A 22,287-nucleotide genomic window follows, 5' to 3' on the forward strand; every position below is an offset into this window, starting at 1 on the left:
TAACACAGAACAAATGTTTTCCTAGTTGCTTTTCCAAGAGGAAAAACATCACTTGCAGTCAAGAACACACGACTAGAAAGAGTATAGACAGAGGTGGCCCCTGTTCTCATAAAAGATGAAGGAACAAGACAGAAAGATAGATATAAAATTGTCTACAAAAGTAGTCCACCACTGACACTAGCTTTGGCAATGGCTATTACAAGGTGGCAATCTTTGTTTCCAGGTTTTCCAGTAATTTAGTCTCCCCCACCATTGCATTTACAGTCTATAGGTGCAAGCTTTCACAAATAACACATTCTCTAGTCTCAGGGATAGAGCATGGGATGGTGGCATGAATTCCATTTTTGACTGTCACTGATCTGCCAGGTAAGCTTGGGACTGAGATTTTATTTCTGTGCCTTAACATGAGGACTTAGTACTCAACTATTGTAAAGCACTGTGACGTCTAAGGACAAAAAACGTTTTGCAAGATATCCTGTTTAGCACTGACTATTATTACTTACCCTGAGAGGTTTCTCTTTTTGTATCTTAGAAAACTGACATGTTTGAAAGACTACTCACCTGTTACCCAAACATGTAATGAGTTACTAGATTTTGTCTTTCCATCTGCTTTCACAGTACATTCATAGTCTCCTGTATCTGAAGATCTAGCCACGGGTACTTCATATCGTGCAACTCCTTTGTCTGATACAATCATGAATACAAGCTTGCCATCCTTAAAAATTGTAATATTATGCTGCAGGTGGAAATTGGCACTTTTGCTAATATCAGCACGGCATATAATTGACATAGGAGCTCCATTCTTCACTTTGACAGATGGCTCAACCCTGATTTCAACGCTGTTGAAGGTAAAAACTTGATGGAGAAAATAAAAAGAGTTACATTATCTTCAAGTTGTCTAACATAAAACTTATCTCAAGCTACTACATGTTAATCATTAAAAATAATTCATTGTATCCTAGTAGCAAGTGTTATAATTTTTGTGATCAGATCTCACAGATGTTGACAGTAGTAGCAGCTTTACCTTCCCCTGCACAGGTATATTAGACGCCCCTACTGATTATCACAACACGCAATGTTCATCTCCTCACTCTGTGTCTTGGGGGATTGAGAGAATCATTGATTTGGCCAAATCTGCTAAATTCCCTAGAAGAGCAGAGAACATTGGAGTAGATTTGCAGCTATTTCTTGTTTTTCCTTATTTCCTGAAGTTTGTTGTCTCCAACTCCTTTTGTCTGGAAATCTGAGAGATGAACAGAAGTTTGTGTATATACTTGTCTGAATAAATCGAAAAATGACAGCATAACCCAGTTTAGAGCTGTATTAAACCCCAAGTCACTTCATCCCTAAACATATAACAGAAATCTCTGGAGTTAATCCAACATTTCATTTTTTTTTTAAATCTGAAAGTAAGATTAGGGTTATGTTAAATTTCATTTTAAACATGTAATTTGCAAATATGCAAATTTCATTTTAAACATGTAATGTACATGCTTGGGATAATCTCAAATCTCTACTTTAGGAAAACTGGAGCATAGCAGAAAATATTTGGGTTCAAGTTCTGCAAGCAAACTTGTACATGCCTAACTTTACACTGTGAGATGTTCCATGATCATACGCTCAAGAGACCTTAACAATCATATGGCTTTAAGTAATCCAAATACAGAACTAATGTCTTTATTTAATTTATAATTTAAACTTTCCAGTCCTTGAAAAAATATGTTGAATACAATATTCTTACTTAAAACAAACAAATAAAAAACAGCTAAGTAGTTTAAGAAATTAAGTTTATAATAGCATTAACACATACAGTGCTTCTGTGTTTATAACCACAGGAATGATAAATACTATGTAACAAAATTTTATAATTATTAGAATATCAGTATAATAATACTTTTATTCACACAGCTCAATGAACAAGTACAGAGAAAACTTTGAGTGCACTCATTTTCCCTTCCCATAGAAATTACAGCTTTGGATACGCATACTTCTCCCCAGGATTTTTATTAGAAATTAGGTACTTGAACAGTAAAAATTTCCTGCATCTAAAGAAATTCCTTGCTATGTCCAGTTACCAGATATTTACAAATTGCTAGGGAGAGTTTTGGCCATAAAACCAATACGGTACTTTTTGCACATGAACAGACTACGTGACAAATGGGAGCAAGCATTTCTCGATAGTGATGGAGAAAAGCAAGGATGCAGAGCGTACGTGCTGGGAGCCAGCAAGATGACAACACAAAAAGTAAAAGCATTTATTTCAGGACACAAGTTCTGTACTCTGCTCAGACATGCTCATGGAATATTTTGCAAGAAAAAGAGCGGGAACATAACTTTGTTTTTAAGACTAATAAAAAAATACTAGTCATAGAATTTCCCCTCCCATCTCTTCTCCTGTATGGGAGCAAGCAAATTGGTCTAGGAAAAAAAATCACCAAAACATTTATTAAAAATCTAAGCAGCACATATCTCTTTTAAACACTTTACTAAGAAACACCATCAAGTAATATCCTTTTCTTTATGGCAAAATTTTGTAGAGATATAGCACCGCAACCCAGATAAACTCTGTTATGGATGCACACTAACTAAAGAGAAAGCAGTTAAATTACTTCTTTTAAATACGTATGTGGAAAAAAAACCAAAAAAGCTATCATTACCCACCTCTTTCCTGAGTGTAAACTCCTGAACCTGAAAAAAGTGAAAAGCAATGTTATTTTCAAAGTTTACAAATTGAGAGACAGCAATAGGTAACACCAAAAAGTTACCAAAAAAAAACTAACAAACCAAACCAAACAAACAAAAACACAGAAGCACATGTACCCATCCAGATATTTAGTTATCAAACTTACACTGCAAGAAAATCACCAGAAGAGCAAGATACATCTCGTTCCTGAAGAACAGACACTTAATTCCAAAATAAAACAATATTCATCATCAGAGATAATTTGCTATCAGGTCCCCAAAACAGTTTTTTTTAAATTTGTTTTATGGAAACTAGTAAATTTTTGCCATTAAACTTTGTACGTTTTTGCAAATCTTCAGCTGAAACTGTCCAGATCAAGTAATCGTTCCCATTACTGGAAACTGGAAATGGCAAACAATGAGAATCTATCTGCTGCTCCCAGGCAGATTACTGTTCAGGAAGTGACTGGACTTTTCCTGAGGGCGCCACCAAATGCATTTGCTTTGTTTAATTTCTTAAGGTGTATTAAAAAAACAAGAAGTTCCAGTGACATTTATCCTGCAGTTCCTGTCAATACGGGTATTTTTAAGTCACAATTAACCGTTTATGAACACAAATTACATTCATTATTTGACCTCTGCAGATCCTTGAGCAAATATTTCTCTTCATCCTGATATGGAAAACTCTTTCAGAGAATACATGTACATAATTATTCACTTTACCCCTTTACCTCCATATCTAGGTCTCTCAACTTTGCTGTGGCAAACAACAGCTTTACCCTAAAGTTCACAATAAATTCAAATTACTTCAGAAACCATAGTAACTGTTGGGTTACACTAGAATATTGGCAGGTGGACCTCTTATACCACCATCATATATCAAAAACATAGAAGGGCACAAGTTTTTATTTTGAGTAGTTAGGACAGTGCAAAACTTACACAACTACAAAACTTTAAACCCACAATGGGTTGGAGTTTCATTTCCCTACAGAGAGCTGAAGGAGCACTTGCACAATCTGAAATAGAGAATGCTCCTGAGCTAGAGTTAAATCTGCCAGTAGCTTCAAACTGTTTGAATTCAGGCGTCCCTGAGAGATCTGCTGACCTTTCCTGTGTCATTTAATTTTGTGCAATGATAAAAGTAGCCTGACAGTATGACATCCTTGCCAGAACAAGGGATGATTAATTTTGCATCCAAAATACCGAAAGCATAAATTGAATGTGAACCAAAGAAGAGGAAAAGATGCAAAATATTCTACTTCAGCATTTCAAGTGTTGTAAATGTCTGCCTGAGATACAAGGAACTGATGTAAAATTCAGAACACTTGAATTACTTAACTTCCTTTAACAAACGAAGAGGTTTGTGGCCTTTTTTATTTGGTTGGTTGTATTTTTCTGATTATAGATGAAAATCTAAAGAAAGTAAAAGGCCTAAAGACAAGGAAATCAGTAGTTGAATTTGTGCTGTAAATGACTATTTGTGAAGAAAACTAAAATGTAATAATTATCCAAAACCTCAGTTTCTTCAAATTCAGATGGGAAGGGGGTGAGAGAGATGGGCAGAACAAGGAAAGCCAGAAGATTACAGAGATATTGCCCTGTCCCTATCTCTGCTCTTCTACTTTTCTTACTTTGGTACTATGCATGTTTTTTAAGTCTTAAATAATCTGACACTGCAGAAGTGGCAAATTTAAGCACCGATATGATATTCTCAGATAATATTTACTTCATAACTTCAAAGGAATGTGCAGCACATTTATTTGTTTATCAATCAACTTTTAAGTCAAACTGAAGTCATTCCACTTGAGCCCTAACACTGACTCAGGTTATAGGCTTGATAAAGTGAGCTGAAATCATGTACTTCAAAAATGTACTTCACTTTACGTCCCAGATCTTAACTCCCTAAGTAGTGATTTAGTTATTTGTGAAAATGTAGTGCTCAACTCTTAATTCCTAGTTTGTTTCATTTGCAAACAGAGTCAATGCTTTCCGTTATTTCCAGAGTCATATTACAGGCTTATTAAAACACTACTTAAAGCAATATTAAATACATTCACAGAAATCTATAAATGAGACATACAGTTCTCATAAGCTTCACTGCTTATATGAACCCCCTTTTCCTTTTTTTTTTTTTTTCCTCTTGGGGACAATGAAAGCTGTATGTTTTGCCCCAAACAATAGTTTCAAAAGTGTACTTTAACGCTTGTATTACACACAGAACTGTGGTATTGTGTGAAGGGAAACAGGAGGGAAACACTCATCAGTTTAACAATGTATCAGCAATACCAACCTACATCTATTTAACTATTTTGCAGGGAGAGAGTTATTTTGAAGGGAGAGCGCAGAATGGTACAATAGTCATAGCATTTAATGAATAAGAAGTAAGCTGGTTAACTAGCAATAGTATTTCTTCTGCTTAATCCAGTCTGTTTGAAATACACCACCAACAAAAGACCGGTGGTTTGGCTAGTTGCCAAAAATGGTCTCCAGAGCCAGGTAAAGGAAAGGAGAAGTAGGACACACAGCAGATGGACAACAAAGGTTTGATAAACTTCTGCTATTGATAACAAAAAATAGGAAGGAAGGAAGGAGATTTACCTCTTCCCCCATAAAAGAATTCAGCACGACATACAAAGTTCAGCAAAACCACACCAATCTTTCCCACAAGGGGACAAAGGCTCTCCTCTACAGAGAGGGAAAGACAAAGTGGGTGTGGGCCAATATTCTTCAGAGTGATCCAATAAGATAGAGTTCAGAACCAGGCTAGTTTCAGACTAGGCTGAAAGGTCAGCTTTTAGGATGAACTAGGTCAGTAGTACAGTTTAATGGTGCTAAAACCAAAGGCTGTTGCGAGATGTCACTCACAAGCCAAGGATGTTCCATAAGATCTCTTAGTCTGATTAGACTGTCATATTCTTGATAAGCCCTCAGCATTGTCCTGAGGAGGAAAATCTAGCTGGTATTGGCCAAAATCCAAGAGGTAAACTCAGCTGCAGGAATTTAGGCCAAAATGTTATGAAACATGGGAGAAAAGCATTTCAAAGAGGAAAGCATGTCTTGAGACTATCTTCCATTGTTAAACTGGAAATCATATTGACTTAAAGAATATAAACTTAAACGTACCTGTGCTAGTAGTATAGCTGCATATTTTCCTAACAGTCATCTCATTGTAGTCTCTGAAGATATGTTTTTCTGAAACAAGTAATATGAGACAAAATTAAATATTATAAATAAACAAAAAAAAAAATTAAATAGACAAAATTATTCTAATATACACACCATTTAAAGAACTCTCTTTAGTCCCTTATTATATTTCTGAGAAAAGAAGGATTGACATAAAAAATGCAACACACTTTCTGAAGCAGACAAAAAAAATAATAATCTGACACCACGTCCTTTGAGGACTAAATAAATCTTCACATTTAATCTCATGCCCAATGAATCAGACCCTTAAAGCTGTGCTCATCTGGGAATTCATGCCTGATTCTGGTGGTTGGGTCTCCTGCTACTTGCTTAAATATGACATTTCCTAAAAAGCATCAGTTCTGTCATCTGAACAGAGCCTATCAAAGTCAAAACCTATTTCCATAACTAAGGATAAAATGCTGAATAAGATTTTCAAATTCTGTACCAACCCCCACTCCCCAAATACACTGTTTTCAGCCAGCCCCTTATGACAGGAAAGGAAGCGAGGCGTTCATAGCACGTTTCAGCTGTTTGTTTTCATTAACTCCCCAGCTGGTTGGCATGACAGTAAAGAGCATGCTGCAGTGCCAATCAGTAGGACTGACATCTTAATTCCCCACAGAGCACACGCTGATTCCAGTGACTCTGCTAAGCTTTGTATCCTGTTCTCAAATACCCATTCCTGATGGGAGTTTTACTTTCTTCAGAAAAGATGTGTTGCCTTGAAGTTATATCTCACTGATTTACTGACAAAACATTTCTCTTAAGAGCACAACATTCTGGGTCATCAGTGTTTGTCCAAGACAATGCAGGTTCCACATAATTTCTTGTATAAGCTCACTGATTCTATTTTAAAAGCAGTTAATCTCAAATGTTTGGGATTTTATAAATTTTACAAAGAATTTATAAAATTCAGAGATCTGAGTCCATCTTTACCGATGTCAGTGCAAGCTTTCTAGTAACCAAATCAATAATAGAAAAAGCAGCTCTGATATCTAATCACCCAGCCCCTGACATGTATAATCATTTTGGTTCCTTACAACTGTGAACTATTCTGCTTAATTAATAATTCCTCTTTCAATAGACATGTAGTTAATAGAATTATAACAAATGTAGTTGTTTTCACACATCTAGACAGCTCCCTGGGGAACTGGGAACGAACTGAGTTTGTTCTACATATATTTCTAGGGTGTATTGTCTTGTCTTGAATGTGAGAAATTTGCATCATTTGTCTTTATTTAAAAAGTCTCTTTATACTTCCCTAGAGAAAAATAAAAAAATAATTTTATTCATGGATTTGAATATTTACAAAGAATGTTAAAAAAATTGACTTTTTTCCAGAGCTCCAGATGTTCTGCAATTTACAGAAAATCTGTGCTGCTGAAAGCTTGTGCTTCTCAGACCATTGCATTTCACAACGGTGCCATCTACTGGACGATGAGCCAGGACCACATCGAAATACATTTTTCCCCCCTCATTCATCTTTTGCAATTAAACCAGCATTTCATTCTGGAGTTTTTCCTATAATTACTGATATCCAACAGCTCCTCCAAACTGAAATTTTGGGATGCAGCAGAAAAACAGCCTTGAGTTCTGCAAGAATACTCATCTCAGAGAATGGACCATGCCAGAAAAAAAAAGTCAAAACCTTATGGCTGGAGAGAGAATTAATTCTGGAAATATTTTCCTTCGCTCTACATTCCCATTTTTTTATATTGCTTGTTGATTCTCCAAGCATTATTGCAGAATAATCAGTTTTATGAATAAAATTATAAGATAAATGTATCAGTAATGCCAGTCTTTGATATCTCATCAAATCTGTAAACAGAAATGAGTATTAATTACTTTAAGCAAAAACGATGAAACTCAAAAGGAAGTGTGGAATAGCCTTTCTTACAAAAAAGAAAAAATCCTTATTTTTCCTTTTGGAGGGGAGATGGGGGGGGAGAGGGAAACAGGAGGCAGAAGGAAGACATGCCATTTAAAAATATTTTCCAATTAAAAAATTGGAGATTTGGGAGTTGTTAATTTAATTCAATTGGCTACCCAAAAGATTCTCTCACCTGTTGACATGTTCCTTGCAATTTGCACTTCAAATACATTTTTAGTTCAATTGGAAATCTTTTGTTACACTAAAATTCTCATTCAGAATCCAAGGATCACTGCAGGAATTTTAAAGATATTTTAAATACGCATATAGAAAAGACCCCTTCCTCTTCTATTCTTATTTGCCTTCTAGAAAAAAGAATCTCACAATCATATACCAAGTAGTTAAAATAAACAGCAGGCTTGCTACTACAGCCATTTTGAGTAGGAGTGTAAAAATATGGTATTCCGTGATGATCTAGCTAGCTCAGTAAAACCTCTTTGCAGACAAAACAGAAGTGCTTAATGTAATTCAGCACCAGACATAACCACCAGTATATGGTGATTTCAAGCAAAGCCTTCTGCAGACGCCTACTACAGCAGATGCTCTTCCAGAATGGAGGATCTCTCAGGGTGAGAAACTGAGACTGGAAATAACTTTTATAATTCTACTGAAACACGCAAATTTCCCTGGAAACCTACAATAAGACAGATACAGTGTGAAGACTGCACGGTCTTACTACATAATGTTATCTCATACTATTTTCATTCTCAAGTCAAAGAATTGACCTTGTGAGTGAAAGCTCAGTTTGGCTTTTATTCTCGTTCACCTGCATGCCTGAGGCAGAATATTGTTGCAGCACCACATGATGCACATCTCCCTTTCAGACTTTTTACCTTACATGTTTTGGCTGGATTACTTCTGTACATAATTTTTTGTTAAATATATACAGCTTATTATTTCCAGACAGGAAATTTGTAGATCTAATACAAAGGGAACACCAATCTCACACTGTATCTTACTGATGCTATAAAATTCTAAATATACATCCTTAAGAAAACCACCTAATGTCAGCCTGAAGTCAAAAGCCAACTCGGCACACCCCATGCCACCCCCAAAACAAACAAACAAACAAAAACATGGAAGTAAGCTGATTTATTACTACCCAGGACACTCTTCAAGAGACTAATGAACTAACAGAGTCAGTACTCAAAATGTCAGACAGGTAATGTCTTTTTCCATTTTTCCCCTATTTTACATTGACAATACGGCCAACCGCCAGCCTAGATACTGTTCTCTTCACCCTGCTGAAGGGCAAAATGAGACACTAGCTTTTTGACTCAAAACACTACTACAGGATTTAATGAAGCTCATTCTCTAAATTTTGGAACACTTCCAGCACATGTTCTAGAAAATACTACCTTAGAGCTTTTTAAAAAGCAGTCATAAAGACACTATCAACCTTTCGGATCAGCTGAATGCTCATCACTCAAAATATCAGAAACTAAAAGGATTATTCCAAGAATAATACTTGAGAGTGAACACAGTCCATTGAGTTATACTTCAACAAAAATTCTAAAACAGCCCTCCCTTCCTTGCCCAATAGGACTAAGTGGTCACAAAAAAATTTCTGGAAGCCCCTTTATATCAACCTAACTTAATAATTTACATTTAAAACTTCATCTGAAGCCTCCTTTTCTAACAAATAGGTTATTACTTCCCCTAGTGATGTCCTAGCAATCGCAGTCTAGCTTTCATACAAACTTCAGCAGTCCATATGCTCAGCTACCATATCCTACCACAATATTTCAGAAATCTTTTTACTTAAGAAGCGACTGTATTAATGTTCTGCAATGTAATTATAAGAGTTAAAAAGGAAATATGTATTTGAAGAGACGAAACGGGTAGGCACAAGTATTGGACAGTTAAATGAAAGGAAGTTCTTCCCCATCATCCTACATGTGTAGTTGAACTGATTGGCGTATATCAAAGAAAACAAACATGTTTCAGTCACTAAATTGGCATACATCAAAGAAAACAATATATATTTCAGTCCCTAAATCCAAATTTCAAAGCAGGGTGAGGGAGGGAGAGGGAACAGGGAGGGCATAGATGCACCTCCAGGGGGAAGCAGCAGGGTTGCAGAAACCGCCCCCGTGAAGGAAGGAGCAGGCCGCGGCCCTCGCACCCCAACTTCCAGCGTCCTCCCACCTTCCAACGGCTGCTCCTCCTGACAGGAGGGTGCGAGGCCGGGCTGCTTCCCACTTTCCTCCTTCACCACCACCTGGCTGCGAGCATTTTTGGGACTATTCTGCGGTTTTCTGATACAGAACAGCTTACCCCTACAGGAAAATGCGCAAATGCTCCCAGTTCATCTCTCAACATTGGTATTTTTACACATGCTTCCTGCCAGCTGTAAAAAAAAAAAAAAGTAGTCTGGCGGTTAATTGTCAGCATTTCCACGTAAGAAACACTTGCAAGACGAGGGTAAAGGTTGCCTCATAAGAAATTAAGTAAAACAAACAACAAAGGAAAAAAAGGAAGTTGTACACTAAACCATGTGAAAAAAATAAAATTCACTGTTAAAGCAGACTAGACTTTGGGAGGGATTTTGTGTTACGCAGGAAACATTATGTAGCACCTGGTCTTGTTACTTTCAGAGACTGCAGAATATTTAAGAAAAAAGACAAGTATAACAACAATGCTTTTAAGACATTCACTGTACATGTAGTTACATTTTTTATTATTATTTTATATATACAGCAAGGCCTGAATTTCTTCAAAAAGCATCATCTATATACAAACACACAGACAACATTGCCATTGTATGTATATTCAGGCTCCAGAACTTTTAGGTACACATCATTTGTACCCTGGGAGCCTGGCCTTTCCTCTATTTTATTGGGCAAAGCACATTCATGGCACTCAAAATTCTTGTCAGTTCCAGAAGCTGGAATTTTATTTCACATACATATATTTTATTTTATGTATATTCTACTCAGGGTGACTACAGAGTAGCAGACCAATTAGGAGCGCATAGAGCAGCATAGTGGCTGAGACATTGTTTTGCTGAATATAGTGTCTGATCTGGAGAATTTAAAGATTATGGTCTGCCCTTGAATTTGCAACTAACATTGTATAATGTCTAAATTCTCAGTTTTGACCATGGGCCTTAGACCAAAAAAGACACCAGGGAAATAAAAATAAAAGAACATAGTCATGAAGATGTAAAAGCAATGGCTTTTTCACCTACACTAATAGAACTGACCAAAACAAAATACTGCTTTATGCCATAGAACATTAGCTGAATATTACATTTACTTTGCACAGAGACAGAGAATGACAAATTAAGAACATCTACTTCTTGAAACTGTAAAGAATTAATATCAGTAATATTACTGATTAGATGATCAAATTAGTCATCAACTTGTTTTACAGTGGTGTTGAACTCAAGTTTGTGATGAGATCTGTACCTTTTACTATGTGATTTCACAGCTGAATATTTGAAACTTGGCCAAAATATTTCCCTAATAGGCTAACTATCCAGGAATACTTAGCATCTTAAAACTTCCACGGTTTATGTACTTTTGTGTGTGTGTGTGTGTGTCATTTTTTAAAAATTATATTGCTGATAATAAAAGGAAACCACATTCTCCCTTGGTCTCAGCCATATGCTCCCAAAGGATCTCTTGCATTCTCTCTAGTAAATGTGTGGCTGTGAGATATGAATCAGTGATCTCATGACTTTGTAAGAACAATACTAGAAAAATTGTATATATTCTTGTATACTATCTAGTAGCATAGTTCTATTACACAGCTCTCACACATGAAAAAGTTGATTAAGTTAGCTACATCTTGGAACAAATCTACATAACTTTTAGTTGTATTCCAAACTGCTGTTCCTCACTCCAAAGCTTTTCCTTGTGCCTGCCACTCTAAAATGACTGTTATGGACTAAATATAAATGGAATATAACAAAAGTGGTTAAGCAAACATCATCAGTTAAGATCAGCACTGTTTCCCTATTTAGGACTTCCCCAACTGCTATAGCCACTCCTCTAAGATTTCATTAGTATAACTCCATCAGCTGTCTTGAAGAGTACCAGCTTCATTTTTGCAAGAAAATGTTTTTTCTCACAATTCTGCTGTTTTCCTGCTGTAAGCCAAGGACATATTTCTTACATATTATGCATATTTCTAATTGTTTCCAGCTGAAAGCCTTCTTCTCTTCTTCTAGTTCAAGTCTCTCAGCAGATTCAGACCGCAACTGCAGAGGGCAGAGGTAGGTTCTTTTTTCAGTTGTGGGATATGTGTTAAAATGAACTGTTCACAAAAAAAAAATGGTGGAAAGATTGAAAAATTTCAAAAGCCTCCACGTAAAATTAAATCTTTTGCCCATCTGTGCACTGAGACTGTTTGCAAGTTTCAATACAAAGCTTTCTTTGCTGCCATACTTGTATGTACATTCAAAATTGCTTTAAGATGTTAAAATGTATTTTCTCCCTTTATAGGAGTCAGAATTTTTCTTAGTCATGACATTTTTATTAACAATTTCTGTGAAAAGACAAGGCAAGTTTTTCTTAGAGGTGTACTTGCATGATCTTAGAAACCAAACTGATTTGATAGACAATCAAAGCTCTGGCTGCTACTATTCAAAAGTCAGGAAAGATAAATTCAGTCTACTTATGTGAGATTAATTCTGCCACAAGTAAAATACTGTTTTCACTTTTAGGTTCACATTCTACCACTCAAGTAGTTTGGCTGCCTTATCATACAGAAAGGAAAAGTTACTTTCTCCTACGAGTAACACCCCATACTATTTCTTTTTTATGCTTCCATTATTTCCATTGCTGCTGTAGCTCAAAAGGTTTTCTTGTTGGTTCATCTAGATGCATCTGTTGGTTTTGTGTGTTTATGCTGTGTTTTATATGAAGGCATGCATTTTTCATCAAGTGTTTGAAGCTATATACTGACACTGAAAAATACAAAGTTGCATTGGCTGCTACTGGAAGTAGTAAAAAAACATGAACATCTATTTCAACAGAAATAAGTATAGCCTAGTCCTCAACATATTCTGGGAAAAAAAAAAAAAAAAGGGAGATTCTTGAATGATAGGTGCAATCAACTCACTCAGAAGTTTCTTCTTTCCAGAGGTACTTTCCAACCCCATTCTCACACCTGTTCATGGCACTTTGGAAGTAGTGATGAACCAGAATGTGAGCCTCTCCTGTCACTCAGCTTCTGGTTCTCCACCTATCAAATACACACTGTTTAAACACAGTCAGAAAGTATCCACTTTAAATAGGACAGACTTGATGCCAGCTTTGTTCAACTTGACTATCAACTCTGCCAGTGATGTGGGTGAATACAAGTGCAAAGCTGAGAATAAAATCTATGGCAGAAGATACAGTAGAAGTCTCAATTTCACGCTTAAAGGTATGTCTTGCTGTATTACTTCTTGACACATTTAATTTTATTGGATACAAGGAAAAAATTTTTCACAATGAGAGTAATGAGACGTTGGAAGAGGTTGCCCAGAGAAGCTGTGGATGCCCCATCATTAGAAATGTTCAGTCAGGTTGAATGGGACTTTGAGAAACCTGATCTAGTGAAAGATGTCCCTGCCCATGGCAAGGGGGTTGGACTAGATTATCTTCAAGGGTCCCTTCCAAACTAAAACATTCTATGATTGTATAATTCGCATAGCCATGCATTGGCTGATCCAATGTATCTGCAGCAGTGGGACTCAGAAATTTGTTTGCTGAAGGTGATGTTTTGTACTGCTGCGTGTGCCTGCCTTGGTTGAGCTGAACTTTACTGAAAACTGCTACTGTTCCCTCGGGAGTCAGCGGCACTGTTCTGATATGTCTCACTGAGCCCTCGATCCTTTATGCCCATCTTATTTGCCATCATTGCTGATTAATTCAGAGTCTTGCTTTGGAGTTTGTCCTGCAATCAGCGATGCAGTCTATTCTGTTATGTGTTTTTGTTGTTGTTGTTTGTTTGTTTATTTCCAGAGCCACTTTCCAAACCAGCGCTGAGCTCACCCACCTCTCAAGCAAAGAAAGGCCAAAATGCAACCCTGTCTTGTCTCTCAAAGAAAGGGTCTCTTCCTATCACATACACATTCTTCAAAGGCAAACGGAGCATATCTCAACCAGTGAAGATGCAGAAGAAGGAAGCAGCTGTTATTTTTGTACTTATCAATACCTCTAGTGACTTAGGAACCTATAAATGCAGAGCTGAAAGTAGCTTTCGCAATATTACAAAATACAGCAACAGTTTCAACTTTACATTAGCAGGTATGCAGGTGTCAAATAGTTTACTACTGTCAATAGACAGGGACAGAAACAAAGTTCAGAACATAGGAAGAATACAAGTATTTTAGCCAGAGACTTTATTCCTGCAATGTAATGCTCAAAATATAATGATTACAATAATAATAATGAGGTATTTTTAAATTCATGCAAAAAGAATTACATTCAGCCTAGATAGTAGCAGTAGTTGAAGTGACCACGAAGGATGATTGTAAAAGACTCACTTTTACAAGAGACTACTGGTCCATCTTTCTCCACCTTGGGGAGATTCTAGCTTCGTTTTTCTCTCTGGTTCTTATGAAAGGGACAGTCCATTGGCAGCAGCAAAATCCTTTCCTTCTGCTGTGGTGGTGTGCAATTCACGTTTTCCTGAGCAGTTCTATTAACAACAGTTAATCCAGAAGCTGAAAGAAATGCAAAGTCGTGATTTCTTTTACAGATATGAAACAACATTTCTTCACATAAACACCTTTTTTTGTTGTTGTTTTATTTTGTTTTTGGCAGAGGAGAGTTGCGATTCTCAACCCCAGATCATTTTTCTTGGGCTAATCTTACTAGCGATTGTGATAGGATTTGCTCTGGCAATTCAATTTTTCATCATTCCTTCATGTAAAGCAGGTAAGTTATTTGAATATCTATTTCATTTTCCATATATGCTAATTTATGTTCTCAATACCTTCAAGTGTGCAAACATGTTACAAGTAGAATTACACTCTTGGTATTTTAGGATATTGTCAACTCTCCTTTTAACCAGCGTCAGCAGCGAGACATTTACAAGGAAAGACTTCTGACCTGTGGTTTAGATGGCAGGCATGGTATGGGGAAGTAAAGTAATACCTAAATTAAGACAGAACTGTTGGAAGGAATTGGGCCTTTTTGTTCTTAGCAAAGAAAGAAAATTCTATTAAAAATGCCTTTGATTAAGGAGTAATTTTGATCATGAAAATAACATTTTTATGGAGCTCTTTATTTACCTCTAAGATAAATTGATACATGTGTGTATTTGTTGTGCAGGAAAATTTACATCTGCTGTGTCCTCAACTGGCCTTACTTCAACGGATAAAGTAGAAGAGTCAGAAAATTATGTCACATACACAGAGATTAGTAAGTTTGTGTTACTCCCCATATAGCCATGAAATTTACCTGAAGGAGTTTGGTGGAAGAATGTTGTTATACTATCTGCAGCCAACATGGGCCAATTCCTTTAGGCACCACAGAAACAGCAGAAGGGGACAACTACTACCAGTCAGGAAGTAAACTAATAGTACTCCTACTGACCATACCATTACAGATGCAATATTTGAAGTCCCTCAGTATCCATATTTGGCACCATCTGTCTGCCATGCAGCCAAAACCACAACTGCTTAAAGTTCCATACAAAAACCTACCGTAAAAAGAAATAAAATGAATTGCATTTGGCAACTTATGGAAATGATAGGAATCGCCATTACAGAAGAAAAGAGAATTAGATGGACACTGCACCTCAGATTTACTTACTCATTTACTAAAAGCCAAAAATGGGCTATACATAAGTTGTAGAAAAATAAAACTTAGGAAGCTCCTGCATTCTGTTCAACGTTGTTCAGTACACAATGTTTCTTTATTCCATGTTTCTTAACTTTGAAAAGACTCAAAATCAGTTCAAATAAATTATGAAGTAATTCTAGACAACAGTCAATGAAGCAACTGGTCTACATTAGAATGTACTACTTCCACTGTAAAAAATACACAGTAATGAAGACATTGCATTAAAATCACAATGCTATTACACTGTAATTTTCTAGATTTACCCTATGCATGACTGTCAGTATGCTTGGGGGTGCGTGTGTTTGTATCTAACAGCAAAACTGTAACATTTCTTGTTTCTAAATACCCAAAAGGGAATCATTCCTTCCTAACAAATCCACCTTCCACTCACATAGAGGACAAGTAGGTATCTAGCTACGCTGCTCCATTAGCTCAGTGCTCTCTGCAGCATGTTCATTTCAATCAGCATTCTACCCACATAGCTTGCAATAACAATGAACACAGCTCTGGTAATGCCCATAGGTGCTACAAAAAGCATGACAGATTTATATCCAACCCTGAATGTCGCTGCTTTATTTACATCATTAAAAAAATACAAAAAAATCAGTCTCTTGTAATTAATTGCTGTTTATCTTTAATACAGAGCCGATTCAAAAACAGGAGTGTGCAAATTTTTCTGTTAGTAGAAGAGAAGATGAAAAAGGTGAAAACCTCATTTTATAGTAGTGGGACATCCAGTGTGCATAGATATATTGGGGGGGATTGGGGTGGGGTGGTTGTGGGAGGTGGATAGTAGCAGTTACATACTGAAATTGCTCACTTACTATGGAGAAATAAAAATAACTAAGACAAAAAAAAAAAGCCTATCATACTGTAACACAAAAGTTCAAAAGCTTAACTTTGCAACCATGCAGATTTTATTAGTCACCAAGCTGTGGATGGCTTATTAACTCTTCTATTACCTTTACTAAAAAAAGAACATTGCATTATTTTACTCTTTTAACAGAGAAGAGGGAAAGTCCTACAATCTATTCAAAGGTCGTCATCAGAGATGGAATACAAGGTAAGATCTCTTTTGTGATTAATTTAAGTATTTTTAAAGAATCTTTCAATCTTCAGATGTTTAGAAGTACCATGTCTGCTGAGAGGTAGTAGAGAGAGTAGATACTAATTGCCTGGCCTAATTATTTTATAGACAGATCATATAGCTAGTTGTCTACTAGCAAGAAAAATCCCCAAGTAATAACCTCTAGGGACTTAAAATGACTGGAATTATAAAGATCCAAACAGCCACCCTGTTAAATAAACAACAGCTCCTTGCTTTTTTAAAAAATAATAATAAAATAAAAAAGCTCAACGGAGTCACTGTCAGGTTAAATCCTGCTGGACACAATGTACAGTCTGGCATCTTTAATAAATTATCCAAAGCTTTATCTATGATCCAAGCTCCTGTGCATTCAACAATTATCCTGGAATAGAAACTGGATTGTATAAGTTAATCAAAAGACTTTAGTCAAGCACTACAAAAAGTTATTCCAACTTTGTTGCACTCCAAGGCACGTGCTAGAGGATCCATATTTGACCTTTGGATCTGCTGTTACCTAGTGGCAAACATGACAATTTCTCAGTTCACCATTCTCAGAGTATAGTAAAATTGAAGACAAGAAAGAAGTTATGGTTAGCCCTGCTGAAGAGACATGTTTGCCTCTTTCCTCTTTGCAAGGTAACCTGGACAACCTAGATGGTTTAGATTTGACAGAAAACAGATACATCACCAAGTTTTAGGAGAACTATTTCCGATGAAGTGACTGTATCATTGATCCCAGAAGTCAGTTTCAGGCACAGAAATTTAAGAAATTCCTTTTATTAGACGAATTTAAGTTTACACATTTTTAGCTGATGTTACGTACTTAGTTAAGAAGTCTTTTAACCTAGATATGTGCATCATTTCCTTCATGGTGGTGTCTCTGCTTCTCAGCTGGACCACTCCATTCTCTAGAGTAGCATCAGTTATCAAGACCATGAAGAGAACACTCATCTCATCATATCTGCAAAGAAAAGATCACACCTATTACCACTTTTGACGTATGAAAAAAAAGAACAGATTAAGTTATGTACAAATGACAACAAGCTGCAAATTTTTTTGCTACAATGCACCAAGTTGTGTGAAGACACCCATTTTCTTACAGGCATTCCTTGCTTTCCTAATTATTTTTCTTTAAATTATTAGGTCACTTTAGTACATTAAGTAAATGTTAGTGTTCTGTTACAAGAGTATTTTCTGTAGAAGCGGAGTATAACTTTCTTCTGTTATTTAATAGCCAGACAATGTAGACTACTGCACATGAACCAATCAACATACATATTTTTTTTCTGGGGAAAGAAGAGATCCAAGATCCATAGATACAAGCAGTGATATGCTCAAAATTCACTCTTGATCAACAAATCATATATGAAGCCCTTAACTGGAATATAGGTTTTTATCTGCATAAATAACTTCGCATACACCAATGGTAATCATTCCAGACGTGAAGAACTTTTAAGTTCAAGACTAGACACAGTGTGCTATCTGAAGCAGTACTTAAGAATGGAGCACAGAGCCAGTCAAAATGGTTTAAAACAGAACACAGCACAAAAATCAGGAAGACATGACATGGTTTTGCAAGTTTACTCATCTTAAGAAATTTATTTTCATAGAAGTGTCTATAAAAGGGATCTCACAGTTCCAGAGCAACAACAATAGAAAAGTGTGAAAGGCTAATAATTCATACAATTCTTAAAACAAACTGTCATTTCTCTTCGTAATAAAATCTACTGAGTGAGTTTTTAGTTTCGGATGCATGCCTTCATTCACACGGTTACTGCACTCAATGACTTCTTACTGAAAGCAGGCATATTTTTGCTAGTCCACAGGAAGTCACCTTTCACCTTCATAGTTTTAACTTACAAAATACTGTTTCTTCTTACTTTGTATAAAGCTGTTCCAGGGATACTTGTGTGGTTTCAAGATAACCTGGCCATACAGAAATTCTATTTTCTGATAGTTCGTTGAACAATCCTTGACAAACCTGTGTTTAAACCAAATTTAAAAACAAAAGTATAAATAAAGATTTTGAGGGTTTGAAATCCTAGACAAAGAAACTATTCAAACTCCAGAACTTGCATTATTAGCATTTCTAGTTGGTATTAATTTACTTGCTGAAATAAATCTCATATTTAAAAAAATATGCCAGTGTAAGTTTCTTCCCTTCTGCGGCGACTGGCTTAATGATTGACTTAAACAGAAACTCCTGAAATTCTGAAGATGTGACCCACATGTTATGATAACTATGAAAGATTAAGAATCAGAGGGATTTTATTTGTTTTCCTTTAACATTTCATTGAACAAATTCAAACTTTATTAACAATACTAAAAGCAGTGCGTTAAAGAAGAGAAGACATCTACTTCCCCACTGTCTGTACTCCTTCAGCCATGCTTCACTCCTTCAAACTGCACAGTAGAAGCACCATGAAAACTGTATAACTGTGAGTCTCAGTGAACTGAAGTAGCAGCATGATTTTCACCAACGTTAACAGAGTGCCTGACATAACAGAAGGTCACATGGGAAATTAATGCTCAAAATTAAAACACCGTCTTACAACATACCTGTCGCAGCTCTGTTGTTGGGCCTTTCCCTACATCCAAGGCCACTTTGATAGGTGCTAGACAAGGATGAAGTTTAAGTACCTAATAATTTTAGAAAAAAAAATTACTGTGTTTATTTGAACATTTAAGCAGAACTCGAGAATATTAAAAGCCAGTGACCATTGTTGCGTATACTTCCCCTAGAGTTACCTTTCTTTGTGAATTTTTCTTTTTTGTTAACGGATTCTCAGCCAGCTGTAGTGAATCAAAGAGATATGCTAATACTCCTCGGTCCAGATTTCCACTCACAGACAGGACATGAGGAATAACATTCTTCCTTCCATCTCGGCCCTGATGAGGGGAGAAAAACGACACACGCACAAAAAAACAAAAACAAAACAACAACAACAACAAAAAACAACCATGAAGAGATACTTCAAAGTCTGTCTCAACTGGCCTTTTGTTTACTCTAAATGTATAATGAGGTACTGAGCTCAAGCACCCTTCTTACTTTCAGACATATGTTAGAATCAGAGGTACATTTTAAAGTTACTAGCAATCTTGAAGTGTAACCATAACTAGATAGGTTTGTAACACTGGGGAAAATTATATAGCTCATTGCTAATTTTGAATAAATAACTCCATGAAAAAACTATTTCATCTCCTTTTGAAAATAAGATCTGCCAACAAAGGTCTGACAGCAGAATTATACAGACTTTACCACAGAAGAATAAGATAGTCATATGCTAAACAACCACATCTTCAAATAAATTATTCCTCTCATCTTTATAATAAAAAGATTCTCAATAAAGTAAGTTAAGGCTTACCAGTAATTTTGATCTATCCCCTGGATACATCTCTAACAGTTCAGTATCACCAAGGTTCTTCAGTGTTTCTATTGTTTCTTTTCCCCATGGAAAGTTATAATGTAAGTTAAATCCTCTTCTTCCTTCTTCATCCTGAAAGTCACTGCTGCTGAAGTTAGATGGGCCTACTGCAAACTGAAAATTGAAGATATAAGAGGTGTTCCACTATTGTGCATGCTGTACTAACAAACCACATCTGTAAAGCCAGATGTAAAGTCTATAATTTGCAGCACATTTTTAAAAATAAATTACAACCCAAATCACTTCAATTGTTTCACAGCTCTTTGAGATCAAGTCATTTGTAAACACAGAACACTTGCCTTTCTGCAAGTCTGTTACAAACTACTTAATGGGTTTTTCATAAACTTAAGTAGTTTTTTGTTTCTTGCAAGAAATGCATGTATTTCAGTGACAAAAATTGGCAACATCAGCCAAAAACTTAACAGGGTGTCTATTTCCCCTCTTTGAAAAATAAAGGGGCAGGCCAAGATTTGCCATCTGTACACTGCTGTTACCTTTCTCCACCATTGCAGTCTCTGACGCAACCAGTAATCGAGCCACTGTCCTGCAGTTCTGGGAGAGCTAAACCATGCAAGCAAAGAGGTAGTCCTTTCGCCTATTCTTTAAACAATAGCAAGGTCAGCAAGTTAACTCCTTCAAAAACAACATGGAAAAAGCAAGAGACAGTATTCAAAAAAAAAATCCGAAGTTGAAACACTTGTACATAGTTTATTTAGGTACTATAAGGGATTAGTCGATCTTTATTAGTCTACCTTCTAAAGTTTTTGTTGTGTAGCTCACTTTCTGGAACAGAGTGAAAACATACTCCAACTTCAGCAAGGCCACAAGGCAGCCTCTTGTTCGCAAATTCTAAGCAGCTAACATATTGTGCCAAAACACCTGCCAAAAGACAAATAATTAATTTTAGTAGCCATAGGCAAAACGTCAATTTTTTAATTATACTGAAAACAAATATAGCGTGTTAGCTTATCCACAAGAGGAAATGAAGGCAATGACAGTGATTGAAGATCACAATGCTACAGATAGTGTTTATGCGCAATCTAATTAGCTTTCATGTTTTGCAGACATCAGCTCAGCAGCTCATGCACAGCCCGTACCTCCGGGTACTTTGGCAACCGTGACTTTAGCGGGCCTATCCCCTAATTACAGGGCAAAGTGTCAAGTGCACATTTGGACGTTTACGCTGCTCAGGTGCTTGAGAAGGCCGCGCTCTCGCAGCCTGCAGACCGGACCTTCCCAGCGCACTGACACAACGGGAGGACGAGTTAAGGCCGGCAGCTGGCCCGCAGGGTGCACGGAGCCCCGAGAGCCGCCTCACCCCGGCGCTGGTGGGGCTGTGCCGCGGGCCGTACCGGGCAGCAGCGTCTCCCGGAGCGTCCCCGCGCTCCCCAGCGCTTCTTCCAGGGCGGGCCCGGCCGGCTCCTGGACAACCCGGCGCAGCGCCTCCGAGCTCAGCAGCCGCAGGGCATCGCGGGCCTGCGGGGCGCCCGCGGAGGGGCTGCCGTGGAGCGGGGAATCCACGGCGAACACCTGCTCCCTGCGGGCCAGCGCCGAGTGCCACCACTGCGCCGCCAGGTTGCCCCGCAGCGCCGCGCCCAGCGGCCCGAAGCCCGGGTGGCAGCCGCTGAGGTAGGAGCGCCAGGGCCGCGGCTCCGCGCCGCCCCGCAGGAAGCGCCGCCGCCGGCACAGCTCCAGCAGCTGCCGCTGCTCCTCCTCCTCGTTCTCCTCCTCCTCCTCCTCGCCGCCGGCCGCCACGTAGGGCCGCCTCAGCGCCGGCCGCCCCAAGCGAAGCGCGCTTCCACAACCGGCCGCCCGGCATCCCCCCAGCGCCATCTTCCCGCCCCTCGCCTCCCCCACGGCCCCGGGGGGAGGGTGTGGGGGCGCGGCGAGCACTGCGCATGCGCACTGGGTGCCGTGTTTCTCTCCTGCTTCCCGCTCACTGCCTTCAGCCGCCGCCGCCGCCATTTTGTGCCCTTGGCCTCAGCCGCAGCCCTGCCCGCCGGGACCCCGGCTCCGGGCCGGGCCCTTCCCCCTGCGAACGCGTCTCGGCGCCCCTCAGCGAGGGCAGGCACCGATCGCCATGGGGCGGGAAGAAACCCCTAGGGATCTGTCCTTGACACGCGAAGCGCTTTGTAGCTGCCCAGGGAGATTTCTAGGGAAAAATCCAAACGCGGATCGCTTGAGAACAGCTACATC

At 38.0% G+C, this 22,287-nt stretch overlaps 2 protein-coding genes across 9 annotated transcripts in view; both read right to left on the reverse strand.

Moving 5' to 3' along the window:
* The window catches only part of PECAM1 (platelet and endothelial cell adhesion molecule 1), a 43,624-nt gene extending 29,238 nt beyond the window's left edge, over nucleotides 1–14,386 (reverse strand). For 2 of the 8 annotated variants that reach the window (XM_040530876.1, XM_040530879.1), the window contains exons 1-5: nucleotides 14,277–14,386; nucleotides 10,076–10,148; nucleotides 5,806–5,874; nucleotides 2,662–2,688; nucleotides 562–855 (exon numbers count right to left, since the gene is read on the reverse strand). In XM_040530876.1, coding sequence (XP_040386810.1) covers nucleotides 562–855; nucleotides 2,662–2,688; nucleotides 5,806–5,845 — 361 coding nt within the window. In that variant the 5' untranslated portion in view covers nucleotides 5,846–5,874; nucleotides 10,076–10,148; nucleotides 14,277–14,386. Of the gene's footprint in view, nucleotides 1–561; nucleotides 856–2,661; nucleotides 2,689–2,849; nucleotides 5,875–5,961; nucleotides 6,311–10,075; nucleotides 10,149–14,276 lie in introns of those variants that run through there. The other 6 variants (XM_040530881.1, XM_040530878.1, XM_040530874.1 and 3 more) reach the window with 5 other exon arrangements.
* POLG2 (DNA polymerase gamma 2, accessory subunit) lies at nucleotides 14,124–21,948 on the reverse strand. The gene is made up of 9 exons (XM_040530885.1): nucleotides 21,444–21,948; nucleotides 20,844–20,970; nucleotides 20,586–20,691; nucleotides 20,032–20,205; nucleotides 19,415–19,555; nucleotides 19,226–19,306; nucleotides 18,547–18,647; nucleotides 17,490–17,627; nucleotides 14,124–14,456 (listed from the first exon to the last, which is right to left on the reverse strand). Exons 1-9 carry the CDS (start codon nucleotides 21,922–21,924, stop codon nucleotides 14,435–14,437), a joined length of 1,371 nt encoding a protein of 456 aa, XP_040386819.1. The 5' UTR covers nucleotides 21,925–21,948; the 3' UTR covers nucleotides 14,124–14,434.
* Between the last annotated feature and the right edge of the window lie 339 nt (nucleotides 21,949–22,287).

Source organism: Cygnus olor, chromosome 18 (assembly GCF_009769625.2).
Source record: "Cygnus olor isolate bCygOlo1 chromosome 18, bCygOlo1.pri.v2, whole genome shotgun sequence".
In the NCBI taxonomy this organism is placed as follows: domain Eukaryota; kingdom Metazoa; phylum Chordata; class Aves; order Anseriformes; family Anatidae; genus Cygnus; species Cygnus olor.